At 35.8% G+C, this 25,335-nt stretch overlaps 1 protein-coding gene across 2 annotated transcripts in view; it reads right to left on the reverse strand.

Annotated features, from left to right (window-relative positions):
• Tmem131 (transmembrane protein 131) overlaps positions 1-25,335 on the reverse strand; it is a 187,238-nt gene that overhangs the window by 73,282 nt on the left and 88,621 nt on the right. For both annotated transcript variants that reach the window (XM_042695339.1, XM_042695338.1), the window contains exons 5-10: positions 16,307-16,430; positions 9,814-9,930; positions 8,549-8,671; positions 2,692-2,772; positions 539-689; positions 383-439 (exon numbers count right to left, since the gene is read on the reverse strand). In XM_042695339.1, coding sequence (XP_042551273.1) covers positions 383-439; positions 539-689; positions 2,692-2,772; positions 8,549-8,671; positions 9,814-9,930; positions 16,307-16,430 — 653 coding nt within the window. The remainder of the gene's footprint in view (positions 1-382; positions 440-538; positions 690-2,691; positions 2,773-8,548; positions 8,672-9,813; positions 9,931-16,306; positions 16,431-25,335) is intronic.

Consider the following 25,335-nt stretch of genomic DNA (forward strand, 5'->3'; position numbering starts at 1 on the left):
TCCCATCTGTGAAGCAATGAAACCCATTTGAAAACAGGTGAAGGTTTGTACAAGTTGTGTGTATACACACACATAAATAATATCTGTATATATAATATATACATACATACACACATATGTATCCATACATGCATACACATATAATACACACATACATAAATAATATGGAGAACATAAATGTGTATATATATGTATAGGTATGTATGTGTGTGTGTGTTTATAATATGGAATAAAAAGCCATTCTGTGATCCCAGATCACAGAATTCACTGAGAAATAACTTCCAAAGCGGAATACAGAATACAGTACAGCCAGGAGCACTGAGTCCCATGCAGGAAGATAGATGTAATATTAAAGACCTATAAAGCAGTTTGTTTTCTTTACCTTGTGTTCGTAGTGTACCAAAATCTAACATTTCGGTTGAGGAATAAATTCCAGGAGCTTAAAAAAAAGAAAAGCCAACAATTATCTTTTACTTTGCCAGAATAAAATGCACTGAAAACAAAAAAACCTTGAAATTTCTTCAGTTTTTCCACTAACCTGTTGTGACTTCAACCTCAACAGGAAGAATGATGAATTCTGTGCTGTCTGATGCATTGGTCTTTATTCTGATGAAGGCTGTATGATTATCTGCTTCTCTGGAGGAAAAACTGGCTCTCATCACTCCTTTAGTTTCATAAGGAGGGATTTCCTGCCAAGTGAACAAACCATGTTCTGTTAATAATGTTGCAAAATTACCTTGTTTGCTGAATGAGATAACAAGGACTGAAAGTTCTTTATCATTTTATACTAAGAAATAACAATTCCTAATTAAACACATATGTTTCACATATGGAGAAGGTTATAATATGAAGAAAATTTCCTAAGAAAATTAGTAATTTTTTTGGCACAAAAATCAGCACATATTTTTAGTCCTGTAGTGAAAACATTCACATAGAAAACATTCACTAGGAGGAAGACATACTGAAAAAGTTTGGGGGATACATAATTTTTTTTTTTTTTAAATCATCTGGCTTGCTATGAACCACTGGAATTTTTTCTCTGCATGTCTTTTGGCATATTTTTTAAGACATATTTGTGTTCTAGAACTTACTGGTCATCATTTACCTTTACTTCCCTAATGTTTTAGACTCAAAGTAGAATATAAATGATTGGATCCCTCCAGGGGGACCTACAGATATGGTCTCTAGGGACTCTACAAACTCTTAGAAGCTGACTTGCTCTCTGGGATTTACTCATAGATGCACAATGAAAAAGGATGAGAATAAATCGAGGCCTGCTGATTTTCTTTCTTATTCTAGGCTTATAGAAATAAGGATTACTAGATTTTTTTTTTTTGGTAGCCCTGAAAGTATTATAGGACTATGCTAATCTCTGTTACAGTTCATTAGTTCATTTTAACTACTTATAAATCTGAATTGTCTTGTGTTTATTAGATGTTAATTATTTCACAAAGTAAATTCTTAGTGTTTCTGCCTGTAATTATGATAACAATGTAATAAATTGTATTTAAACTTTGTTTTATATTGTTTTTTTACTAAAAGGCTTTATTAACAATTGATTTCAAGGTAAGTATTTTTGCGAAATGCTATAAATGGGCTCTCCATTACATACTTCTTACTAGTGCATTTCTGTTCAGGAACTAACCAAATCTCTGACAGACAGACATCTTTGTCTCTAAATGTTCAAGTAAACATCTCAAAAACATCACCTCCATACTGTTCCCTTGGTTGAGACTTGTCAGAAGACAGAATCAAGAGGCTGTGTGTAACAGAGCAATTGATAATCATAATGGGTAAGCTCTAAGGATCAAAGTCAGTGTGTCTTCAACTACAGAAGAGCAGTGATTTGAGTGGCATTTGTATAAAAACTGCATTTACCGCTTGGATTAAAGCAGTTAAAAAATTTTAAATCCTCTTTTATAAGCTTCTTGTATATTCTTTAACTTGGTTATATATCTGATATATTTTCTAAGATAGTTATCTTAAGGATTCATACAAATTGTTAAACATTCACTAATATTGAAGGTAAATGCAGATTACTTAAGAATTTAAAACAAGTAGGTTACTAGCAAATGCTACTAGCAACAGTGAGTCTGAATATTAAAATTCTCTACCTTTTCCTAGAATTGGTGGCTCTTGCCTATAAACCCAGCTACTCAGGAGGCTGATATCTGAGGATTGTGGTTTGCAGCTAGCCAGGGGGAAAGAAAGTCCCTGACCCTTAGCTCCAACTAACCACCAAAAAGATAAAAGTGGAGGCTCAAGTGGTAGAGTGCTAGCCTTGAGTAAACAAAGCTCAGGGACAATGCTCATAAACTGAGGATTCCCCTTCCCCTGCCTATGTACAATTCTCTACCTTCAAAATATGAGCCTTTCACACAGTGTAAATCACATGGTAATGATCAGATTCAGAAACAACTTTTCTAAGAAAATAGTTGAAATGACTTCTTTAACCTACAGCAGGCTAAAGCTCTTGCCAATTTTGTTTGTTCCTATTTACAACTTGTATCTTCCTCTTACTTTTTTACCCAATTTTCAAATATATTTGATATACATTTAGCACTAAGATATTAATTAAGGAGAAATTATCCACAGTTTTTCAGATGATAATAAGTTAAGTAGTTTCTAGGGTACTTAAGAAAAATGTTTGGCTCTTCTTAGCACAGACAACAGAAATCTGTTTCCACTTACCCACAGTTTTCTGGTACCTCCTTGCTGACCTGTTGGGAGCTCGAGGTGAAGGTCTCCTCCACTGGAGTACATTTCTACAACCTAGGATCAAGAGCACATGATAGTCATATTCAAAATCTTTTTAATGAATGTGACTTGCTGTTAAGAGAGGTGAGTCTGGTATCCTTATTGATGCACAATAAAATACCCTTAAAGTTATAAATGTGGGATAAATATCATGTCATATCACTTTTGAGCATAAGGTGTTTTTTTTTGTTTGCTTTTAGTTGGTCATTGAGATTGAATTCAGGGCCTGGGTGCTGTTCCTGAGCTCAAGGATAGTGCTCTACACTTTGAGCTATAGTGTCACTTTCTGTTTTCTATTGGTTAATTGGAGATAAGAGTCTCAGACTTTGCTAGCTTTGAACTGTCCTTAGATCTCAGTCTCCTGAGTACCTAGGATTACAGGCATGAGCCACCAGCGCCCACAAAAAGTATCATTTTTAACTAAAATAACTCTAGAAATTAAACCTAGAAGGAATACATTTGCTTTAGGGACTAGATTACAGGAAACATTACAGGACATTTAAATTTCTTTTTTCTTTTCTTTACTTTTTTGTCAGTCATGGGGCTTGAACTGGGCCTGGGCAAGGTCCCCGAGCTCTTCAGCTCAAGGAGAGAGCTCTATCACTGGAGCCACAGCACAACTTCTGGTTTTCTGCTGGAGATGAGAGTCCCATGGACTTTCCTGCCTGGGCTGTCTTTGAATTGTGATCCTCACATCTCAGCCTCCTAAGTAGCTAGGATTACAGGCGTGAGCCACTGGCACCTAGCTTAATTTTCTTTTTTTCTAAATACAACAATTTATTATGTTATTATTAAGTTTTAAAAATTTATTAATTGTTAATGTAAGGTGATATACAGAGGGGTTACAGTTACGTAAGTCAGACAGAGTTCATTTCTTTTTAAACAATGTCACTCCTTTCCCTACGCTCTTCCAGTTTTGCCCTTCCACCCCCAACCACAAATTGTACAGTTCATTTTCAACCTAGGTTCTAGTGAGTATCACTGCTGCATTTGTTCATCCTTTGTCCTATCATTTCTGTGCCCCCTATCCTCCCAAAAACAGGTAAATGAAGAAACAAGACAAAAGGAAATGAAAACAAAAAGAGCAATGAAGGAAAAAAAACCCAAACAAACCTCTTGTTTCTATTTCCTGGAGTTTGTTTCAATAAATATTATTTTATATGGTCAGCTGAACATAGTATTGCACCTATGTGATTCTTTCCTAAGACTGTCTTCTTCTGGTCTTACTCTATTATCTTGTAATAAAGTTTTAAAAATATAAATTCTATATATTTCAGTTTCCCAAGTATTTCTTTATTCACACATATACCACAATTTCTAGTTGTGGATCCGCAAATACAATAACCATGAAATAGTGAAGAGATAAATATTTTGGGACTGGGGGAGTGGCAAGTGGTGGAACTCCTGCCTAATTCAGGGAGGTTCTGAGTTAAAACCCCAATACTGCCAAAAAAAAATGGTATGTGTGTGTGTTTATAAAACAATTCTAAATATAAAACAATTCTAAAAAAAGTGTTAAAATATTCACTTTCTAAGAGACTGAGAGAGGGATTGTTAATGGATAAAGGGCAAGTGGATAGGAAAAGGAATTATTTTTCATACTCTATAGCACCCTATGGTGCTATAACAGCAAACAGCTATCAGTTGGCAATAACTGATTGGATATTTCAAAGGAGCTAGCAGAGGACTGTGAATTTTTCTATAACAGATAAATGATAACATGCCTGAGGTAACACAGAAGACAATTAATCTCATCTTTCACTGTACAGTGCAAGCATGTACTGAAATGTCATACTATGCCTATAAATCTGTACAATTACTACATGTCAAAACAAAAATAGAATGTTGAAGTATTTTAGTTCTACGAGGAACAAAATCATAATATTCATGGCTGTATGGCTTACGGCTTTTTAGAATTTTTAAAAATTTTTGTGGTAACTGGAACTCTGGTCCTTTTGCATGCTAGGCAGGCACCCTACCACTCAGTCATACCCCCAGAATACACTGTGGGTTTTTTGTTGTTGTTGTTTGTTTGTTTTGGTTAGCTGTAGTACTTAAACTCAGGGCTTGGGGTGCTGACTCTGAGCTCTTTTGCTCAAGACTAGTGCTCTATCACTTGAGCCACAGCTCCACATCTGGCTTTTTTGGTAGTTTATTGGAGATAAGAGTCTCATGGATTTTTCTGTATGGGCTGGCTTTGAACTTTGCTTCTCAACTCTCAGCCTCCTGAGCAGCTAGGATTATAGATGTGAGCTATTGGTGCCTGGCTGGTTTTTTTTTTTTGCTTTGTTTTAAGACAACTCTATAGAGGTTATTACTGATATACAATAATTAATGTGAGCCATCAGTATCCAGCCTTACAACAATTTTTTAAAAAAACATATACATATGATGGACATTTAGGTTTTTTCCAGTGTTTGGCACTAGAGATAAAGTTCCTAAGGACTTCACTACAGATAGGCATTTTCAGTAAATACTAGGGAACAGAATGGATCATATGAAACTTTCCTTTAAGATCAGGTAACTTTAACTTTTGAAAAGAATGCTTTCATTAACTTACTTTAACTTGGGGTGTAGAGATTTTTAACACAAAAAGTCCTCCAAAAGTGAATAGATAAGGACAAAAGCAAGAAAAACTACAAAGCTTTAGTATAAGCTTAAAGGACTTTTGTTCTGTTTTTCTGTATGCATGTGTTGCTGAAACAAAGTAGAGCATTTTGCAAATAATTCTGAGCCAAGATTTGTCTGAGAACTACTTGCTGAGAACTACTGAGAACTAGGTTTATCGTAACATTCTTAGAGAATGCTTATTGTAAAATCACAATAATTGATAGGGGAAAGGAAGATTTTTTTTTCTGAAAAAAAGAAATAAGAAAAAACCCAGCAACATAACAATGTAACACAGCATATATCAAGAAAACAAGCACAATGTTTGGAAACAGAAAATTACTTTGATGATGAGGAAAATCAGTATGGAGACAAAAACTAAATTATGAAATCAAAATGAAAGATGACATTACCATGAGGAACCGTTGTCACATTCTCGATATTTAGACTAATACTATTTGTCCTAATTTAGCATAATCTAGATAAAAGGAAAAGCCAAAATCATACAAAATACAATTCACATAAAAAGACCCCACCAAAAAAATGTTTACTTGTGTGCCCACATATATGCCTACAAATGACAGAATAGTCCCAAAAGACAGACAGCCTAAAAAGACACAGAAGATATGAATGGTAACCAGGAGAAAGGGCTTGGAATTGTAGACATATAGTCTACACAACAGCTATCAACTACTTGCAGTCATTTAAATTAAAAAAGACATCAAGTGTTTAATGCTTTGGCCATCAGAGGTACCAATTCAAGTGCACAATGGACATAAACAGCTGATGATTACTATACTGGGCAGAATAGATGTAGAATTTTCTTATCATCATAGGAAGTGATGAACATCATTGGATTACACTGGATAGCACCGAACTGTAATGTAGAAAGGTGAGGGAACTTCTTTCTGCTTCACCCATGTATGAACTATTCAATGTTGAATTGTCAGGAATAATCATGTTTGTTTTATATAAAGAATAAATTAGATGCATTTTCTTAAATTTGAGGACAAATGACAAATTTTAAGGCATTATAGGACTACCAGGTGTAGAGTAGATTCCCAGATAAACTATCTATATTGTTCCTTCGAATGCAACCTTGGTTTCCCCTTTGCTCTCCTGTGAAATGGTTACCATGGTAAATCTTGAATTAAATACTACAAAACTCTGTCTGTCTTTCTCACTCACACACACATTTAAACAACTATAGATTGTTAAGCATGAGCCAAGTCTCATAAGCTCCATCCTCCCATGATGAAGGAGTAAGCTTCCTTAAATATTCTGTAGCTTCCCTAGCACAGCAGTGTGAGGCAACTTATATACCGAGGTCTGGCAGAATGAGAGGACTTTTGTTATTTTTTCATTAACAGCAGTCAAGGAAAAAAAAAGCCGAAAGAATTTCTTAAGTATAGGTCTATGAAACAGTTAACCAGAACAGGGAAAATTCACAATGATGTAGTAGTAGCAAAAGGACATAAATGATGATGATGATATAGGCAAGAGAAAAATGTTTTCACTGGAAAAACAGGACATAAAAGCATTGTCCTCTCTTGTGATGAAGGTATCAAACTAAGTTAAAACTGGAGCAGAGTCCAGCTTTCCTTAGAAGCTATCCTCCTTCAACATCAGTCAAGTCTCAGAGAAAGATTGTTCTTCTTGCTACTTTAGTTTAAATTTCTAAGCATTTTACTATTCATACTTGGAAAATCTCCCTATCTTCCTCCCTCCCCATTTCCAATTTTTTTTTTTTTGTGAAAATACTGTACAGAGGGGTTACACTTACATGGGCAAGATAATGAGTACATTTCTTATCAAGCATTGTAGTCTCCTCCTTTGTTTCCCCTTCCCATCCCCCCCACCCCCACCAAAGTTGTAAAGTTCGTTTTCGACATAACAACTTGCACATCTCATTGTTGCAATGGGTCCACCTGTATCCCTATTTAAACGATTTGTTTTTCCCTTCCCCTCCAAAAATTATACCGACATCAAATACAGTGAAAGCAGGGGTTATACCATGGGGAAGGGACATACAAAGCAACAAAGAAATCATCTTATAAATGTGTTAGAAACAATTGCATGAAAGAAAAAAAAACATTTGAATACATATCTTAGGGTTCATTTCCTTCTTTTCTTTTCTTTCCCTCCCTCCCTCCTTCCCTTCCTTCCTTCTTCCCTCCCTCTCTTCCTTTCTTCCTTCCTTCCTTTTCTTTTTGTGCCTGTACTGGGGCTTAAACTCAGAGCTTCAAGCTCTCAATTGGCTTTTTTGCTACGTAAGTCAGGTAAAGAATACGTTTCTTTTTGGACATCATCCCTTCCTACTCTCTCTCTCTCCCAGTTTTTCCCTGCTATCTCCACTCACAAATTGTACAGTTCATTTTCAACATAGTGTACAATGAGTACCACTGCTGCATTTGTTCACTCTTTGTCCTTCCATTTCTGTACTGCCCACTTACCCTCCAGAAGACAGATAAAGAACAAATAGAACAAAAAGAAAAGAAAATGACAATAGCAAAAAACCCCAAAACCCTCATTTCCATTTCCTGGAGTTTGTTTTGATAAATACACATAAACATTGTGCCTATGTGTTCCTCTCCTAAGAGTATCCTCCTTTGGTCTCACTGTGTATGAATACCTACAGTCCTTCGTAATTTATCATTTCTAGTATATTTTAAATATAGCTTCTGCATGTGGGAGAAAATGAGTCGTTTGTATCTCTGGGCTTGGCTTACCTCACTTAACATGATTTCCCTGCAAATGACATATTATTATTCTATTTAATGGCTGTGTAAAATTCCATTGCTTATAGGTACATTTTTTTGGATTCACTCATCTACAGTGGGGCCGCTGTTATTGTAGAGAAGAGCCATGTTTAGTTTTTTTTTGATGAAACTCCAGACTGCTGTCCAGAATGTCTGTACGAATTCCATTCCCAGCAACATGCAATAGGGTTCCTTTCTCCCCATATCCTTGCCAACATTTGTTGTTTGAATTCACAATATTGGCCAATCTAACTGGTATGAGATGGAATCTCAGATTGTTTTTGATTTGCATTACCTTTATGGCCAATAAGTTGCAATGAAAGTATTAACCTCTTACATCTATAAGACCTCATTATTTTAAAGTTTTATAACAAATTGAGATTTTATGTTAGGCATTAATGGATTAACCTGCTTCATAAACTCACCTGTAAAGGCTCACTGTGAGGGTTGTGTATGTTTATTATGGGTGAGAAACTGCTATTCACAGGGACTCTGGCTCCAAGGAATGGCCTCAATCGATAAGGATTTGGAACCCCAACACCAAATACCTGTTTAAAATAAGAAACAAGTGCCATGTTAGTTGCATTTTGTGAGACTACCTGATCTAGTAAAACTAGCAAATCTAATTTTGATGCAAAAAAATGTTACCAAATATCACCTATGAACTAGATTGGGCCACATATTTGATTTGTTTTATATATGAGCATTTGGAATTATTGCTACAATATATTGCAACTTGAAATGATAGCAGTCCCTCATGAAATGATGGAACATACAGAAAGAAAAAAATCAGAGTTAAAAGATTTCCTTATGCCAATTATGAAAACAAGGATTCATGGCTCAGATAACGCTGAAACATCAAGCCCAACTCTGGGTCATGCCCACAGTGGAAAGCTCAAGGCTGACTAAACAGAGTGACTAAACAGAGTGAGCCAGTTATTCAAATGACAAGTTTATTAAGTGTCTATGATGTGCTAGGCAAAGCATATAAGAAGCATGTAATTTAATAAACAATATAAATAAGGCGCCTAGTTTCCCGAAACTTACATTCTAGTATTGGGACAGACTAGGTATCAACTAAAAGATTAAAAGAGATTGCTGATGACAGTTGTCACAGTACAATCCAGTAAGAGGTGACTGTGGCTAGGAAGAGGGCAGTAGGAGTGAAGAGGAAAAAAAAGCAAATGGACCTGAGATACACCCCCAAGAAAGACTTAGAGAAGGATTATACATCTCTCTCTCTCTCTCTCTCTCTATCTGGACATGGTAAAGACAAAACAGGTGGCCATTAAGGCTCATGAGAACAAACTAAGCATGACCCTCACACAGTCTAGATTCTAGGGTCTGTTGAGGAATACCTCATACACCTCTATTCCTGTAACAGTCTTTTTGTTTTCTCAACAAGTATATGCTAACTAGACCTAGAGGTACAACTCAGTGGTAGAACATTTGCTTAATAGACATGAGACTCTAGGTTTGATTCCAGCACCTCAAAAAACAATGCAAAACATATTTTAAGATCATTTGTTCATTAGTGCGAACTGAATAAGTAGATTTATAGTGAACATAAAAATATTCTAAGTCTAAACTCTTTTAACATTTTCTATTATCCCCAAAGTTTCCGAAGTAAGTTCTTAAAAGGCTGTCATAAAAGTGTAAAATAAATAGAAGTTCTAAATCTGTTTCTTACCTGGTAAGTAAATACCCCATGATTAGATGTGTTAATAAATAAAGTATTTTCTACATTTCCTACTACTCTTGCAAGAAAAACTACATCAAATGATGTATTTCCTCCTGGAAGAATTTTCTGAAAAAGAAAAGCGATACAGTTACATTGGTAACGACAACAACAACAACAACAAAATCACCACTGTCTACAGTAAAGTTCTCTAAAACAAATACCTTAGAATCATTTCAAGGTTATTTCTTTTAAAGACTTAAGCCTTAAGTTAACCAAACTATTGTGTAGTGGAATACTATTATGCAAATGATAAAATATTATTGTCATATTCAATGTTTATAGTATTTCTGCCCATTATCAGCCTAAAGCCCTGTACAACAGACAGTTCCTGTGGACTCTGTTTACTTAGTAGCACTGGGCTGGAACACAGCTTCTAATTATAGACAGTTCCATGATCAGACAATCCGGGAGAACCTGGGCAGGAGCTGGACCTTCCATGTAGATGTACTAAGCAGCAGCTTATATTTTTCCGAGAATAAATTCAGGCCTCAATTCTTCCACCTCTGCCATTTATCTACACGCGTATAAAATGTTCCTATAACTGAAGTTACGAAAGAAGGCTAGAGAAGTACGTACGTATAAGGCACTTACTTCTATTATCTTATGCAGATTAAGAATACTACAGTCAGTAAAATAAACAGCCCTACTGCACAATTCAGAAGGGTTGTTTTATAACAGAAGAGAAACTTCAATTCTGCCTGCAATGAAGCCTTAAAATGCATTTAAGTTTGTCAAGCCATAAACCTCTCTTATCTTTCTCTGTGGCCAGAACTCTTAAAATGCTACCCAAATGATAAATTAAAGCATACAGAATACAGCATTTAGACTTTTTCATCTTAGGATGGAGAAGAAATATTTCTCATGCATTATTGGTGATAAAAAGCAAAAAATAAGATAATGAAACTTTCTTAAACTTATCATACAGATAATCAACTAGCCAAAAATCTAAGGAAAACAAAACACTTCCAAGTCAGAAAGTTAGCACTAGCTCACCCATTGTAGAGAATGAGAGGAGGTCAAGGCTACTACACAGGAGAATAAAAAGAATTCAGCTAAAAATGTCACACTGATTAAGACTGCATGTGGGTTCATATCTAAGTATAAAATACTTAGAAGTTGTAAGAACGAGGTGAAATTTATAACTGAGCCAGAATTCAATGATAGATTTACATATGTAAATCTCCAAATAGTTTGGAATTAACACACTTCTAAATAACCTACTGGTCATATAAGTAGTCACAAGAGAAATTCTCAAGTTTGGATTTGAAATGAAAATGCTTGTTTTCACTCTGTTGCAAATGTCACCCAAAGCCTGAGTAAAGTCTCTGTTGTTCAAAGATAAATCCAAATTGCCTAGTACTTAATATATATTTATTTGTTAAATTAGCAAGTTTCTTATTTCTATACTGGCAGCAAAACTCTTTAATTTCTATTTTCTTACATGTTACACATTGTAGAAGTAGTAAGTGCTTGTTGCACTTTAATAATACAGTAAGTACAAAGATGTGTGAAAAAAGTAATATCCTCAAACCTTTTTGCTTCTTAGGTCAGCCAGTTAATCTAGTATATCTAATTGTAACTTGGGCTCTTATTAATATTCCCAAATCCACACAGATTTTTGTATTCTATAAAAATGACATTACATTCTGCTCTGCAATGTGCTTTACTTATATAACATCTATAGTGCATTTTTTTTTTTTTTTGGATGGTTGTGGGGCTTGAACTCTGGGCCTGGGTGCTGTCCCTGAGCTCTTCAGGTCAATGCAAGCACTCTACCAGTTGAGCACCACTTCTGAGTTTCTGGTGGTTAATTGGAAATATGAATCTCACAGACTTTTCTGCCTGGGCTGGCTTTGAACTGTGATCCTCAGATCTTTGTCTCCTGAGTAGCTAGGACTACAGGCATGAGCCACCAGCACCCAGCTATAGTGCATAATATTCCATATAAACAGATAAGAATTATTTCAGTCTATTTATTATCTGTACAATAACATGCATTGATAAGAGTTTAAACTAAAACAGAATATATGTCTGGGCACCTGTAGCTAATTAAAAATAAAAATATCCACAAGTGACCTTCAATTCATGAGTGTTATTCGAATGATATGAGCATAAGTAGAATGAAACATTTAAATTTCAGCCATGGACTGAAATATCAAGTTTTTCTTAATTTTAGTTTGTAAATTTAATCAAAAAGTTTTAAATAAAAAAAACATAAATTACCTCCTTTCTTTACCATGTGTGTAAGGTATCTCATTTCCACAATTAAAACAGTACAATTTTAACTATATACGTCTATTGACTATAGCTATTAAGAACTTTTTTTATTGTTTTGTCAATCCTGGGGCTTGAACTCAGGGCCTTAGCACTGTCCCAGAACTGCTTTTAGCTCAAGGCTAGCACTCTACCACTTGAGCCATGGCGCCACTTTGGGCTTTTTCTGTTTATGTGGTGCTGAGGAATTGAACCCAGGGCCTCATGCATGCAAGGCAAGCACTCTACCACTGAGTCATCTTTCCTGCTCAAGGATTTGTATTCTTTAATGCAAAACAAATATTGACCATTTTATGGTCAATATGCAATCTAGCTATGAAAGAGGAATAGGCTTAAGTTGCAGCTTAACATTATATAACTCTAATTACAATTGGATAACATTTAATTACTAGTTAACTGTGAATAAATATGTAAACACAAAACACAAAAAACTATATAGAGAGAAATAAAATGTTACATGACTATTTTCTACATCTCTTATTATTTCTGTCTTGATTTCAGGTGGTATTAAAGTAAAAACTTTAGCAAGAGAATTGTATGTATTAAAATATAATGATATAACATTTTTCAAATACAAATAATACTTTTCTGTATTTCCCACTGGCTCTTTAATGTAGAAATTATAACAGTTAATTATAACAGTTAATAGTCAAGAAGTTCATGAGTTATAGGTAATGTTTTATTATTAAATAATATCTGTCTGGGGATTTCTAAGGACTATAGAGATAGAATTAAACTGAATATACAGAAAAGTTTTGTTCTCCTGGACATGAGTAACATTTATCATTTTCCCTCAAAGACTCATAGGTGGCGTAAAACCAAAGTGGAAGGGAAATCAGGTATCTCATTCTCTCTCTCTTCCTTCTCCACTTCTTAAGCTTCTGAACTCAGTGTCTTACTATAGGGAAAGATGGATAGCATAAGGTTGAAAAAAAAAAAGCAAGGTTATCTTCTTTATAGACTAAAATCTAGATGTAGATTTTGATAGGCTTAATTATTTTCACTGCTTAAGTCTACCTACTAGCAGCAGTAACCAGATTAACTTTTTGATTACATATACATTTACTTGTTAAAATACTTTCAGAAATATTACTCTGCAAAAAATCCTTCTATAAAATAGGTCCCTAAGAGAACCTAGTCCAGATAAGTCAAGTTTATGTTTAAGTTTAAGTTTATGTTGTTTGGTTCACACTGTCTTTTAAAAACTGAATCAATTTTCAATGTGTAAAAATTATGAGATACAGAAACTTCTTATCCCTGAATCTTCTTGAAAACTCAAGAGCTACACAAAGGCCTATATTCCCACAAGGCAGTTACTAACTGAAGCCAAGTGGGGCTGATCCTTTTTGATGAGCCACATGCTCTCTAGAGTACTCCTCATTTACAATGTTTATCCAGCCCAGCAAGGTACTTGCAACTCTTGTTTTAGTCTCTGTATTACAAAAGCAGTGAAAACCCTGGCCATTAATCCAGATGAAGGCTGTTGTGTTTAGAAACACCATCATTTGAATTAGCAAAGTAAGTTAAAAGGGGAAGAAATGTATAGTTGGGTCCTGAGCTAGTTTTGCATTGTTTCCATTTTTGCTTGCCCAACGTGTTTGCACACTGTAATAACTGAAAGCTAGGGGGTTCCATTGATACCTGATGGTATATCTCTCTATATAGTTGCAATGTATACCATTTTCTGCAGCATAATATTATACATATCACAGGCAGGCTGATAGAACACTAGACTTTCACCTTGACTATTGTGAAAAACTGCACAACTGGGGCAAACCTCTTGGGGCTCAGCTCTTCATTTTTGTGTACGCAGATTTCTTTCAACATTAAAGTTCTTATATGTGAAATGACTGGCACATGTACAATAGCTGAAAAAATATCTTTTAGGTAACAAGAAAAATAGCTAAAAGGAAAGTATTTTAAGCATATTTAGAAAGGTGATGTTTTCCCTAAGTTCTACAAAACAACTGATATTTTTTTATTACCCAAAGCAATATGCTGATTCTGATACTCTTACAAAATACTAGTTTTTTGGTGGTACTCAAATTTGAACTCAGGGCCTCATACTTGCTAAGCTGGTGCTCAACTATTTGAGACACACTTTAAGCTAAACATTGTGAAGATGGAAGCTAGTAAAGCTTTCTGCCTGGGCTAGCTTTGAGCCATCCTCCAGATCTACCTGAGTAGCTGGGATTATATGTATATTTATAAAATAAATGTAAAGGAAAAGAGAACCAAAATTCTGTCATCATGTTTTAGTGAAGTTGCTACCTCACAAAAAGATACGATGAAAGCTGGGTGCTGGCGGCTTATGCTTATAATCCTAGCTACTCAGGAGGCTGAAATTTGAGGATCTCAGTTCAAAGCCAGCCTGGGCAGGAAAGTCTGTGAGACTCTTATCTCCAATTAGCCACCAGAAAACCAAAAGTGGCACTGTGGCTCAAGTGGTAGAGTGCTCGCCTTGAGCTGAAGAGCTGAGGGACAGTGAGTAGCTAGGCCCAGAGTTCAAGCCCCACGACCAACCAAAAAAAAAAAAAGATATAATGAAAAAGAACCTGAGCAAGGACAAATGTAAAAACTTAAGAATGATAAAAAATAAATATAGTAGCTTAAGAATGATAAAAAATAAACATAATAGCTAACATTACATATACTTAAAAAGAAGTTTCTCTTTATCACAATCCTTAAAAGGAGTGAAAACCATGGGGAGATGAAGTTAGTTTAATTCATTTACTTCCCTATGAGAGTTCCTATTTTGTTAATTTTTTCGTGTGTGTGTGTGTGTGTGTGTGTGTGTGTGTGTGTGTGTGTGTGTGTGCGCGCGCGTGCGCATGCGTGCCTGCCCGTGTTTCCAGTCTTGGGGCTTGAACTCAGAGGGCACTGTCCTTGAACTTTATTGCTCATGACTAGGACTTTATGGCTTGCGCCACTGTTTTACTTCCAACTTTTTGGTGATTAATTAGAGATAAAAGTCTCACCAACTTTACTGCCCCAGCTGGTTTCAAACCTTGATCCTCAAATCTCAGCCTCCAGAGTAGCTAGGATTACAAGTGTGAGCCACTGGTACTTGGCTTATTAATTGTTTTTTACTTATTTGGAAACCTACACATTAAAGCTTAATGTATCCTTTGAAAGTAAAAATTGATTTAATATCCACTTTAAAAAATCTTGCTCAGAGAAAAGTTCTTCCTTAAAAGGAATAACAAGTTCATATACTACCTACAAAAATGACAAGTAAAAACTTAGATGACGCTTGTGGTATGTAGAACCCTAAAATGACTTTCAGGAATTCCTGCCCTGAGACTATGAGTTTGAAAAAGAATTACACCTGTGGGGTGGTTATATATATTTACCATGTCTATGGTAAAAGGACTTTTGCACGTGTAATCAAGGTTAGCAATCAGCTTAGAAAAAGGAAACCATCTACATGATCCTGAAGCAATTCATGACTTTACTGTTCTGGTGGTACAAGAGGAAACCAGAGAAATGTAAAGTATGAAGGGAAATGAGGAAGGAGCTCAATGGATGTGTCAAGCTAAGAGGTCCTAGCTGACAGATGACAACAAAATGGGAATTTCAGTTCTACAATCACAAAGAACTTAATTATGCAAACACTCTGAGTAAATATGGAAGTAAAGCTTCCCTCATGCCATCCTAATTTTGGCCTATGATATGATAAACAACTCTCTGGATCTACAACTTACAGACTGTGTGCCTTAAGTGGATATTGTCTTAAACTATCAAGTTTGTGGTAATTTATTATTTGGCAACAGAAAATGAACCCAAGGCTGTAGAACTGCCTATTAAGAAGGAAAAGAAAAACAACTGGCTATAAGAATGCTGCATTTTTCAGTGTTTAAGATTCGGTACTAATTTGTTAGCAAGTTTCATGGTGAGAAAAATGTGTTTAAGGGTATAAGTAGTAATTCTTAAGAAATGGGACAGGACTAGGGCTGTGGCTCAAGGGGTAGAACACTTGCTAAAGCAAGCACAAAGACCTGAGTTCAATCCCTAGTGCCTAGTACCAGGTTGCAGGAGGGGACAAACTGAAATCTAAGAAACATCCAAACCAGGTTCTAATTATAGCAAGATGAAGTTATTTAATAATGAAAAATTCCAATTTTTGATTTCAAATTTAGGAGAAATAATTTTAAGCAGAGAAACTTACCCTATTTTGAAAAAATGATGCATGAAAATGTGATGTTGTAGCAGATATTGATACTAAAGTAATAGTTTCTTCAGAACTAGGATTATGTAAGTAGACTTTTTCCATTTTTGGCATTCCAACTGGCCTACAAAAAGCAAAAACAAAATTGTCACAAATACTTCAAATATTAATTCTGGTTTTTAATTATTGTTAAAAATTAAACATCAAAATGATTAAATTCACTTTCAAGCATATTCAAATATTTATTGAATTGATTTATATGTAAAATTACACAACATACATTTAGTCACTCAATATGATATGATATATATGCATGGGTGTATAGATGATATAAATGTAAGAATATGTATGTACATTCTCCCTCCCTCCCTTTCTCCCGCTTCCCTATGTCTACACCTATACATACATACACACAAATACACACACACACACACACACACACACACACACACACACACACACACACACACACACACACACACACACACACACACACACACACACTACCAGTAACAAACACTCTTCCCCAGTATGATGCTTCCTAACTTGCTCGGTTTTTACAATGGAAACCTTTCATTTGAGTCAGGCTAGTTGTATCTTCTGCACCAAATTCCCATTTTCACATTCAAAGACAACCTTTTAATAAGGTCATTTCCCACTGCAATCCTTTTAGTCCACACTTAAAATTTTTTTAAAAATTATTTTAAAGTAGTTGTCCAAAGGAGCTGCCATTTAACAAAGTCGTTTATGAATACAATATATCTTTTTTTAATTGTGAAATTACCGTACAGAGGGGCTACAATTACATGGGAAAGATAATGAGTACACTTCTTATCAAGGATTGTAGCCTCCTTTGTTTCCCCTTCCCATCCCTTCCCATTCTCCCCCGTCCCCCCACCAAAGTTGAATACAATATATCTTGATCAATATCACCCCTTTCAACATTCTCATCCATCTTTCCCCTTCCTTCACTCTCTTAATTTTGTAGGATATATAATGGATTCTTGATTGCATTCTCCCATTTTTCTCCACACTTCTTGGAATTTTGTGTTTTATATATTTAAGTCCAAGGTTTGTGTATAAACTTCAAATCCTAAGCAGTGTCAAGGCAGAACCAGAATCATTTTACATTCAAGTACCCATCATGCTTTCCCCCTTCCCCTTCAAGAAGTTTTGCGTGTACCTTCTCTTTTCAATCCAGTTTGCCTCTAATTTATGACTTGGCAAAATTGATAAAGCAGTGAACAGCTGCTAATTTTCGCTAGTTTTAGGAGATGAGTCAGGGGTTTTGGCTTCTTTTAAAGATGGTAAATTCGTAAATGCTGGTTTTTCTTGCTATTCCTACCTAATTCCCAATAACAATGCTGGGAAAATTCAAGTTAGAGGGAGATACTGATTCTAAGAAATAACCAAAAATGAATGAGAAATACCTGAGGGAGCCAAAGGCTACCTTTAACTGGCAGTGGGTGGAAGTAAGGGGCAAAAGGCAGCCTGAGCTAAGAGTAAGGGACTAGGGTAAAGGAAGGTTTCCAGACTGTTATATATCTTCCTTCCTTCCTTGTTTGCTTAGAAGCAACGAAAGCCTACAATAAGAGCCTGCTCCTTCAACTCAGAAGAGTAGAAAAGTTCACAGGAATAAGGAGGCAATGACTGGAGCCTCAAGGGAAGTGTGCGGCACCAACTCTCCAGAGCTACTCCTTGGCACAGAACACAAGTTTAGACCACATCCAAACTTTTGACTTTCTAGGAGACTGCCGGAGACATAGATCTAGCTTGCCTGAATCCAGAGGCCACTGAGAACAAAATTGATGATTTGTACCAACAACACAGGTATATAAGTCACACAGTATACTGGTCCACAAGGTTATAAAGCTAACAGTTACATAAAAAGAATACTCTAACATTTGTACAATTTTTGTTTTAATATGTTTCAAATATTTCAAACTAAAAAAAAAGGCAGGGCAAGTTAAAAGACTAACATACTATTGAGAGGTTTTGCAAATGTAGTACAACTGTAAAGAAAATCTAGAATCGTTAAAAACATTCAAGCCAGGTTTAGTAGTGCACACTTGTAAATCTCAAATACACTGAGGATTCAGTCAAGAGATCCTATGTTTGAATGTAGCCTGGAAAAGTTGGCAAACCCTGTCTTAAAAACAAACGTGAAAAAATAAAGCAAAACCAAACCAAAAAACCTCCAAAAGGGCTGAGGGCATAGCTCAAGTGGTAGAAAAGCCTTGCATTAGAGTGAGGTCTTGGGTTCAATCCTCAGTGTGCTGGGGGGAAAAAAAGGAAGAAAAAAATTCAAGACAGCGGCTAAAGAAACTGACCAGGGAGTGTTATACATCAGTGTCTGGGTTCTGAGAAGTTTTATTTCTAAGGAGTGTGGTAGATGTACCACTGTATGTGTCTTGTATATTCATACACAAAAAAATGAAAATAATGTTACCGTAATGGAAACATTCTAGAAAGTAATACTTTTCTATAATTGTTTACCACCATTGCAAAATACAATAAAACATCTTCAGCATCTCTTTTTTGAAATTTAGAAGGACCAAATGTCAGTCAGATGGCTTTGCTATGTGAACTATTTCCTTGAGGTTAATGCACTGAAACAGTGCTATGTTTGAGGCCAGCATTGTTATCTAATCATCAATGCCAAGTGTTGTCTAGTCAGTGTTATGGTACTGCAATAGTTCAACTTGAAAAAATATGCTACCAAATGATATTTCAAAACAGAGTATTGCAGAACTTGTTATATAACCATTATGATAAAACAGAAATTTTAGTTTCACTCTTATAAACTTGTGTAACTTCCACATTTGGATTTCATCTTTAGTCTCTCCCCAGCCCCCATTTTGAATAAAATCTTTGAAGTAACAAGTTGGTCAGAATTTTACGTACTCAACCTGAGTTTTAATGTGGTCATATATTTCCCTTCATTTTCAAATTCTATATTATCTCAATCAAATTTCAATTAACCAGTATTTGCCTCATCTATAGTTGAGTTGAATTTTGACCTAACACTTGCTTATTTTTCCTGGAATGGAATTTCTTTCCACATTAATAGTATTATATGCACAGGCTCCAAAAACTGATAAATAACTTAAGACTGGATTTTTTTTTTCTTATACTGAAGTTTAAACTCAGGGCTTCATGCTCACTCAGCTGACACCATGTGAACCATGTCTCTAGGCTGGCCTTCTCTGGTTACTTTGGAGATATCATCTTGAGGATTTTTCTGCCCCAGCTGGCACTGAGCCACAATCTTTTAGATCTTAGATTCCTAAACAGGTAGGCTTATACCATGAACCACAAATGCTTTGCTCTTTTCTAAATTTTTAGTAACAGTTTGCACTGTTTTGTTTTGTACACCATTTGAAAATTTCTATGTATGTATTTCTTCTATGTATGTATTTAATTATTAACACTAATGAATCCAGAAAAGAGTTGTTTTCCAATCAAAATTATACTAATTTCATTTGCTAAAGGATTTTGTTTTACTAGTTTGTTGAACTATTTGATAGTGCACATTAATTGTACAAAGAAAATTCATTATGCTATTTCCATAATGCATATAATTTACTTTCATCCAATTCACCTCTCTATTATTTTCTGAGAATTTCTTCATAATGCTGACACTTGTTATTGCTGAGGTAGATATATTCTGATGCCTCATAAGGCCGAAATTAAATAATGTTTTCTGAAAGCTGCAGAGGCCACTATCTTGCAGAAGTGGGAGAGGAGAGATAACTTTCCTTCAAGTTTCTCACAGAGAACTGATAACTCTGCCCCACCAATAATCACTAGGAAGGTTTCTCCCACATTGCCCCAGAGTGGAAATGCCACAAAAGTTTCTTTCTTTTAGCAGGGAACTAAAAACTTGGCTAAAATCTTTTCATGGTTTATCATGAAGTCTGCCATAATTCTGTGGCTTAATAGTCTACCATGGGCCAGGAGGAGTGAGACCAGGCTTAGGTCCTGAGACGGTGAAAGAGAGGTTCCTAGAGCAGGTTTGTAAGGGAATGTTTGGGAGTTGGGAGCAAGAAGCGGAGTATCCTCTAAACTCCTCAGACCAAGACGTAGCCTGATGAATTCCTTCTGTCTCTGGAGGAGTCTAGATTTCTTAACCAAGAGATTCAGAATCAAGAAACAATTAGAGAAATAGGGACAGACCCAGTTGGGACCTCAAACTATGATCCAGATTCTTCAGGGATAAGTCTTATATATAATATATATTATGCGATGTATTATATAATTATTACATATAATTATATAACATGTTACATTATATTTTATATGACATAATTATATATTATGATATCATATATGTGATATATGATATAATAATATACAATACCATGTATAAGATAAAGTTTTCTATACAGACATGCCAGTAGAATAATAGTACACTCAAATAGTATACAGAAACAAATAAAATGAACCTTATATCCTGAAAGTTCAGTAGAATAATAGTACACTCAAACAGTACACAGAAACAAAATAAACCTTATATCCTGAAAGTTTCAAAAGTATTCTCTTGCCAGGTGATGGTGGTTCACAGACCTTTAATCCTAACTATTTAGGAGGCTAAGATTGGGAACTGGGCTAGCCCAACCTGACAAGTTCAAGAGACCACTTCTCTACACATAGCTGGGTGCAGTGGTGCAAGCTGTGTAGAAATTGACATTGAGAAGATCATGGTTCCAGGATAGCCTAGGCAGAGAAGTCCATGAAACTTCACCTCAATGAAAAGATGCTGGATATGATTACATACATCTGTCATCTGAGCTGTAATAGGAAGCCTAAAATAGGAGGACTGAAGTCCTGACATGAGCCTGGACTTCAAGAATCAAGACCTTATTTTAAAAATAACCAGCACAAAACCAGGGTGGGAGGTATGGTTCAGCAGTACAGGCCTTTCCTATCAAGACAAAGCCCTTATTTCAAACCCTAGTATCACCAAACTAAATTTTTTAAAAAGTGCTCTTTTTTACAATTCAAATAAACTGCAGGCTAATTAACAATCAGTGAGCCATTTCCTTATTCATTTGATCTTGATTTTTCTTGTGTAATGTTAGTGCAAGCAACAGGTATTTTGATAGAACAAGCTGGAGATGACCTAGAGTATGAGAGGGCACAAAATGACAAGCCTGGGGGTCCCAGGAGCCTGGAAGCAGGGGATCAAAAGGCCTGATTCCCAATACTACTGAGCCAGATCTTGCTCTTTCTTCTAGGAAATCGGCAAGGAAAAACCCTGAGCCACATACGATAGAGATGAACTCTTATTCAAAGACCAAGTGTCATCTACCTATGTTGCTCAAAGAAGTTTGAACCAAAAAATTGGAGCAATGAGGACAGAAAGGAGATGTGAGGAGATTGTGAACAGGCAATTTTAGACATACATGCTCACACAAAACAGATTCTAATTCTGGGTAGCCTACATAACAGGAAGTAGAAGGTGCAATGGGAGGAACACTTAGTGATATGAGTGGACTCTGGACCATAGAAAGTACTTATAACAATGAAATGCATTCATTTACCTACATGATGCATTATCACAAACCTAGTGACTTAAAGCCATGCCCACTTATTATTCTGTAAGAATGGCTGATTTATCTGCTCAGGGTCTCACAAGGCTTCTGTCTCCAGGTGTAAGCAAACTTATTCTCCTGAAACTCAAAGTCTTCTTCTAAATTCATCCAGGTTGTTGGCAAAATTCAATTTTCTCTTAAAACTCTGTCCAAATAGTAGGTCCTTATTTTCCACAATCAGAATAAAGAAATTTGTATGTGAGTTATTTTCAATGGTATACATCTTAATTTCATCCCTTGAGAAGCAAAGACAGGAACATTGAGGATGTGAGAACAGCCTGGGTTACAAAGTAAGACACTATCTGAAATAACAACAAAAAGACCCCTTTGCATTAGCTATAGCCAGACTTAAAAGGCCAGGGCCTGAGCCTAGAGTATTTCCTTATTAAAAGTGAACTGATTTTGGAACCCTAATTATACTTTCAAAATCTTTTAGTGATACCCATATAAACATTTACTAATGAGAGGAAGGTATATGTAGGTATAGTAGAGACATGAAACTGCATAATCTTAGAATCCCATTATAAGAAGCATGTATGACGTGACTGGCTGGGCAGATAAAAGTTTAAAAATAAAACAAAGTACAGGTACTGTTTATTTCCATTCCTGGCCGCTCCAAAGACAGAAGAAGGGCCAAAGGGACAGTGTGAAGTATTTATAGATGAACCAGGCTGAAGGAAGTAGACAGGTGTTCTAGGTGCTGCTTGCAGCAGAATGAATGACTAACCATCCACATTTTGAAAGAGTCTGAGGCTTAAAAGAACAGAGAAGTAGCTATAAATTAGAGTTTGGAAAGTAAGCTGCAATTCTGTGGTCTACGGCAAGTTTCCTATGCCACAGAAAGATGACACTGAACTGGCAATGAGGAAGCAGTTCACCCATAGTCTAGAGACAAGTTTTATGAATGAGAATGACACAGCACTCTGTTAAACACAGCTTTTGCAGGAAATTAGGCCAAATCAACGTAGTAATTTGTACTATTCACTTACCACATAAGCCTACGATTCTCACAAACATTCATTAATCAAAAATCTCTCATGAAAAGGTTGACTTGTACCATGAACTAATATCAACTCAAAGTGGATCAAAGACTTCAACATCAGCCAAGAAAATTTGAAATTATTACAAAAGGAAGTAGGAGAAAAACTAAAACTCATAGGCATAGGCAGAAACTTCTTAAAAAGAGACCCAGAGGCATAGCAGATAGGAGAGACACTTGACAAATGGGACTACATCAAAATAAAGTTTCTGCACAGCAAAGGACATAGTTACTAAACTAGAAAGACAGCCAACAGACTGGAAGATCTTTACCAGCAGCACATCAGACAATGGCCTAATATCCCACATATACAAACTGCTCAGGATGGGCTGGGAAGGTAGCTCAGCAGTAGAGTTGCATGCCTTGCAAACTGCTCAGGAAAGTAACCCTTCCCAAAGCTAAGAAACTAATCACTAAATGGGCAAAGGAGCTAAGGAGAGACTTCTCAGAAGAAGAGGTAAGAATGGCAAAACAGACAAACAAACTACAAAAGAACACACATGAAGAGATGCTCATCATCCTTGGCTATAAAGGAAATACAAATCAAAAACAACTCTAAGATTTCATCTGACCCCAGTTAGATTGGCCAACATTGTGAATTCAAACAACAAATGTTGGCGAGGATATGGGGAGAAAAGAACCCTATTGAACTATTGGTGGGATTGTGAATTAGTACAATCACTCTGGTCAGCAGTCTGGAGCTTCATAAAAAAAATAACAACAACAACAAACTAAACATGGCTCTTCTCTATGATAACACTCCTGGGCATCAACCCAGAATATCACAAGCCAGGATTCCATAAAGATACATGCACATTCATGTTCATTGCTGCATGATTCACAATAGCCAAGTTATGGAAACAGCCCAGATGCCCCACTGTACATGAGTGGATCCAAAAAATGTAATACCTATAAACACTGGCATTTTATACAGCCATTAGAGTACATGCTATACCACAGAAGGAGTCTTCACTATGTTGCCACTTGCAGGGAAATGGATGGATCTACAACAAATCATGTTAACTAAGGTAACACAAGCTCAGAGAGAGAAACGACGTTTCCTCTTATGTGTGGAATGAAGATCTAAAATACATGATAAGCTATAGAGATGTCTAGGCGTCAACATGTGAGACCAACGGAGAATACTTTTAGAAGTGTCACTATTTGGTCTTGCTCTTAAAGAAACGGATGTGTATATTCCTGGGACTCAGTGACAACAAAACTTGCTTTTTTGTTGTGATGATTACAACTGAAAATGATGATCATTTTTTGTGAGGGGCCAAGTGAGATGACCTGAATCCTGTATGAATTCTTCCCCTCCCTGAGACAGTACTGTATTGTCAACCCAGCTCCAGTGGTTCGAGTACATGGGCTTAAGTTTTATTCTTGAAAATGCACTGAGGTAGGTTCCTGCCCGCTTACTTCTGTGGCCCTGCTCTCTCAGACCCACTGGAGTGTTTTTCTTTCTCTGGTGGGAGGACCAGTTGGCCGAATGTTAATTTTCTATGTCAGCACTTTAGATGTCCTCTGACAAGATTTTAGCCTTAATCCAAGTATCACATAAGGAGGGGTTCATCTGATGGCTTTTGACCTCTTCAGATTCGTTCCATGCAATTATGGAATTAGTGACAAGTAAAAAAAAAAAAAAAAGAAAGGAATACAAAGGCACATTTGATCATATAAAATATTTATCAAAATGAACTCCAGGAAATGAAGAGTTTTTTTTTCTCTTTTGTGGTTTTTCTTTTCTTTTTGTTCTGTTTGTTCTTTATCTGTCTTTGAGAGTATAAAGGGAGGCACAGAAATGGAGGGACAAAAGGTGAACAAATGTAGCAATGGTATTCACTGGATACTATGTTAAAATGAACTATATAACTTGTAGGTGGGAAGGGGGGGGGTTGGGGGAGCAAAAGAGAAGAGGGAGGGATGGAGGTAACATTGTCCAAAAGGAAATATGCTCTTTACCTGACTTATGTAACTGTAACCCCTATGTACATCACTTTCATAATAATAAAAAAAATTAAAGAAAGAAACAAAGGTTGACTAGTTTGAAACCAAAAAAATCAGAGGCATTAATAACTATCCCTTTAAAGGAGGTCACAATTTAATTTTCCTGGAATAACAGAAATACCTTTCATGAACTGAATTTATTATGATAATACAGACTTCCATTTTTAACCACAATCTATGCAGTGTCCATCTTAAAGGCATTAAATAGCCATTTTCAAGGTTAGATTTGAAACAAAATTTTCTGCACTTAATAATTATACAAATCAAAGTCAATAAACCAGGTTTCTACCTAAAGTATTTTTTCTTACCCAGCAATAAATCTTTGAAAAGATTTGTAATGGAAAAAAATAACTTAACCACATCAACATAAATACTAGGGAATGGGG

Source organism: Dipodomys spectabilis, unplaced genomic scaffold (genome assembly GCF_019054845.1).
Source record: "Dipodomys spectabilis isolate Male_0828 unplaced genomic scaffold, ASM1905484v1 ptg000187l, whole genome shotgun sequence".
NCBI classification, from domain to species: domain Eukaryota; kingdom Metazoa; phylum Chordata; class Mammalia; order Rodentia; family Heteromyidae; genus Dipodomys; species Dipodomys spectabilis.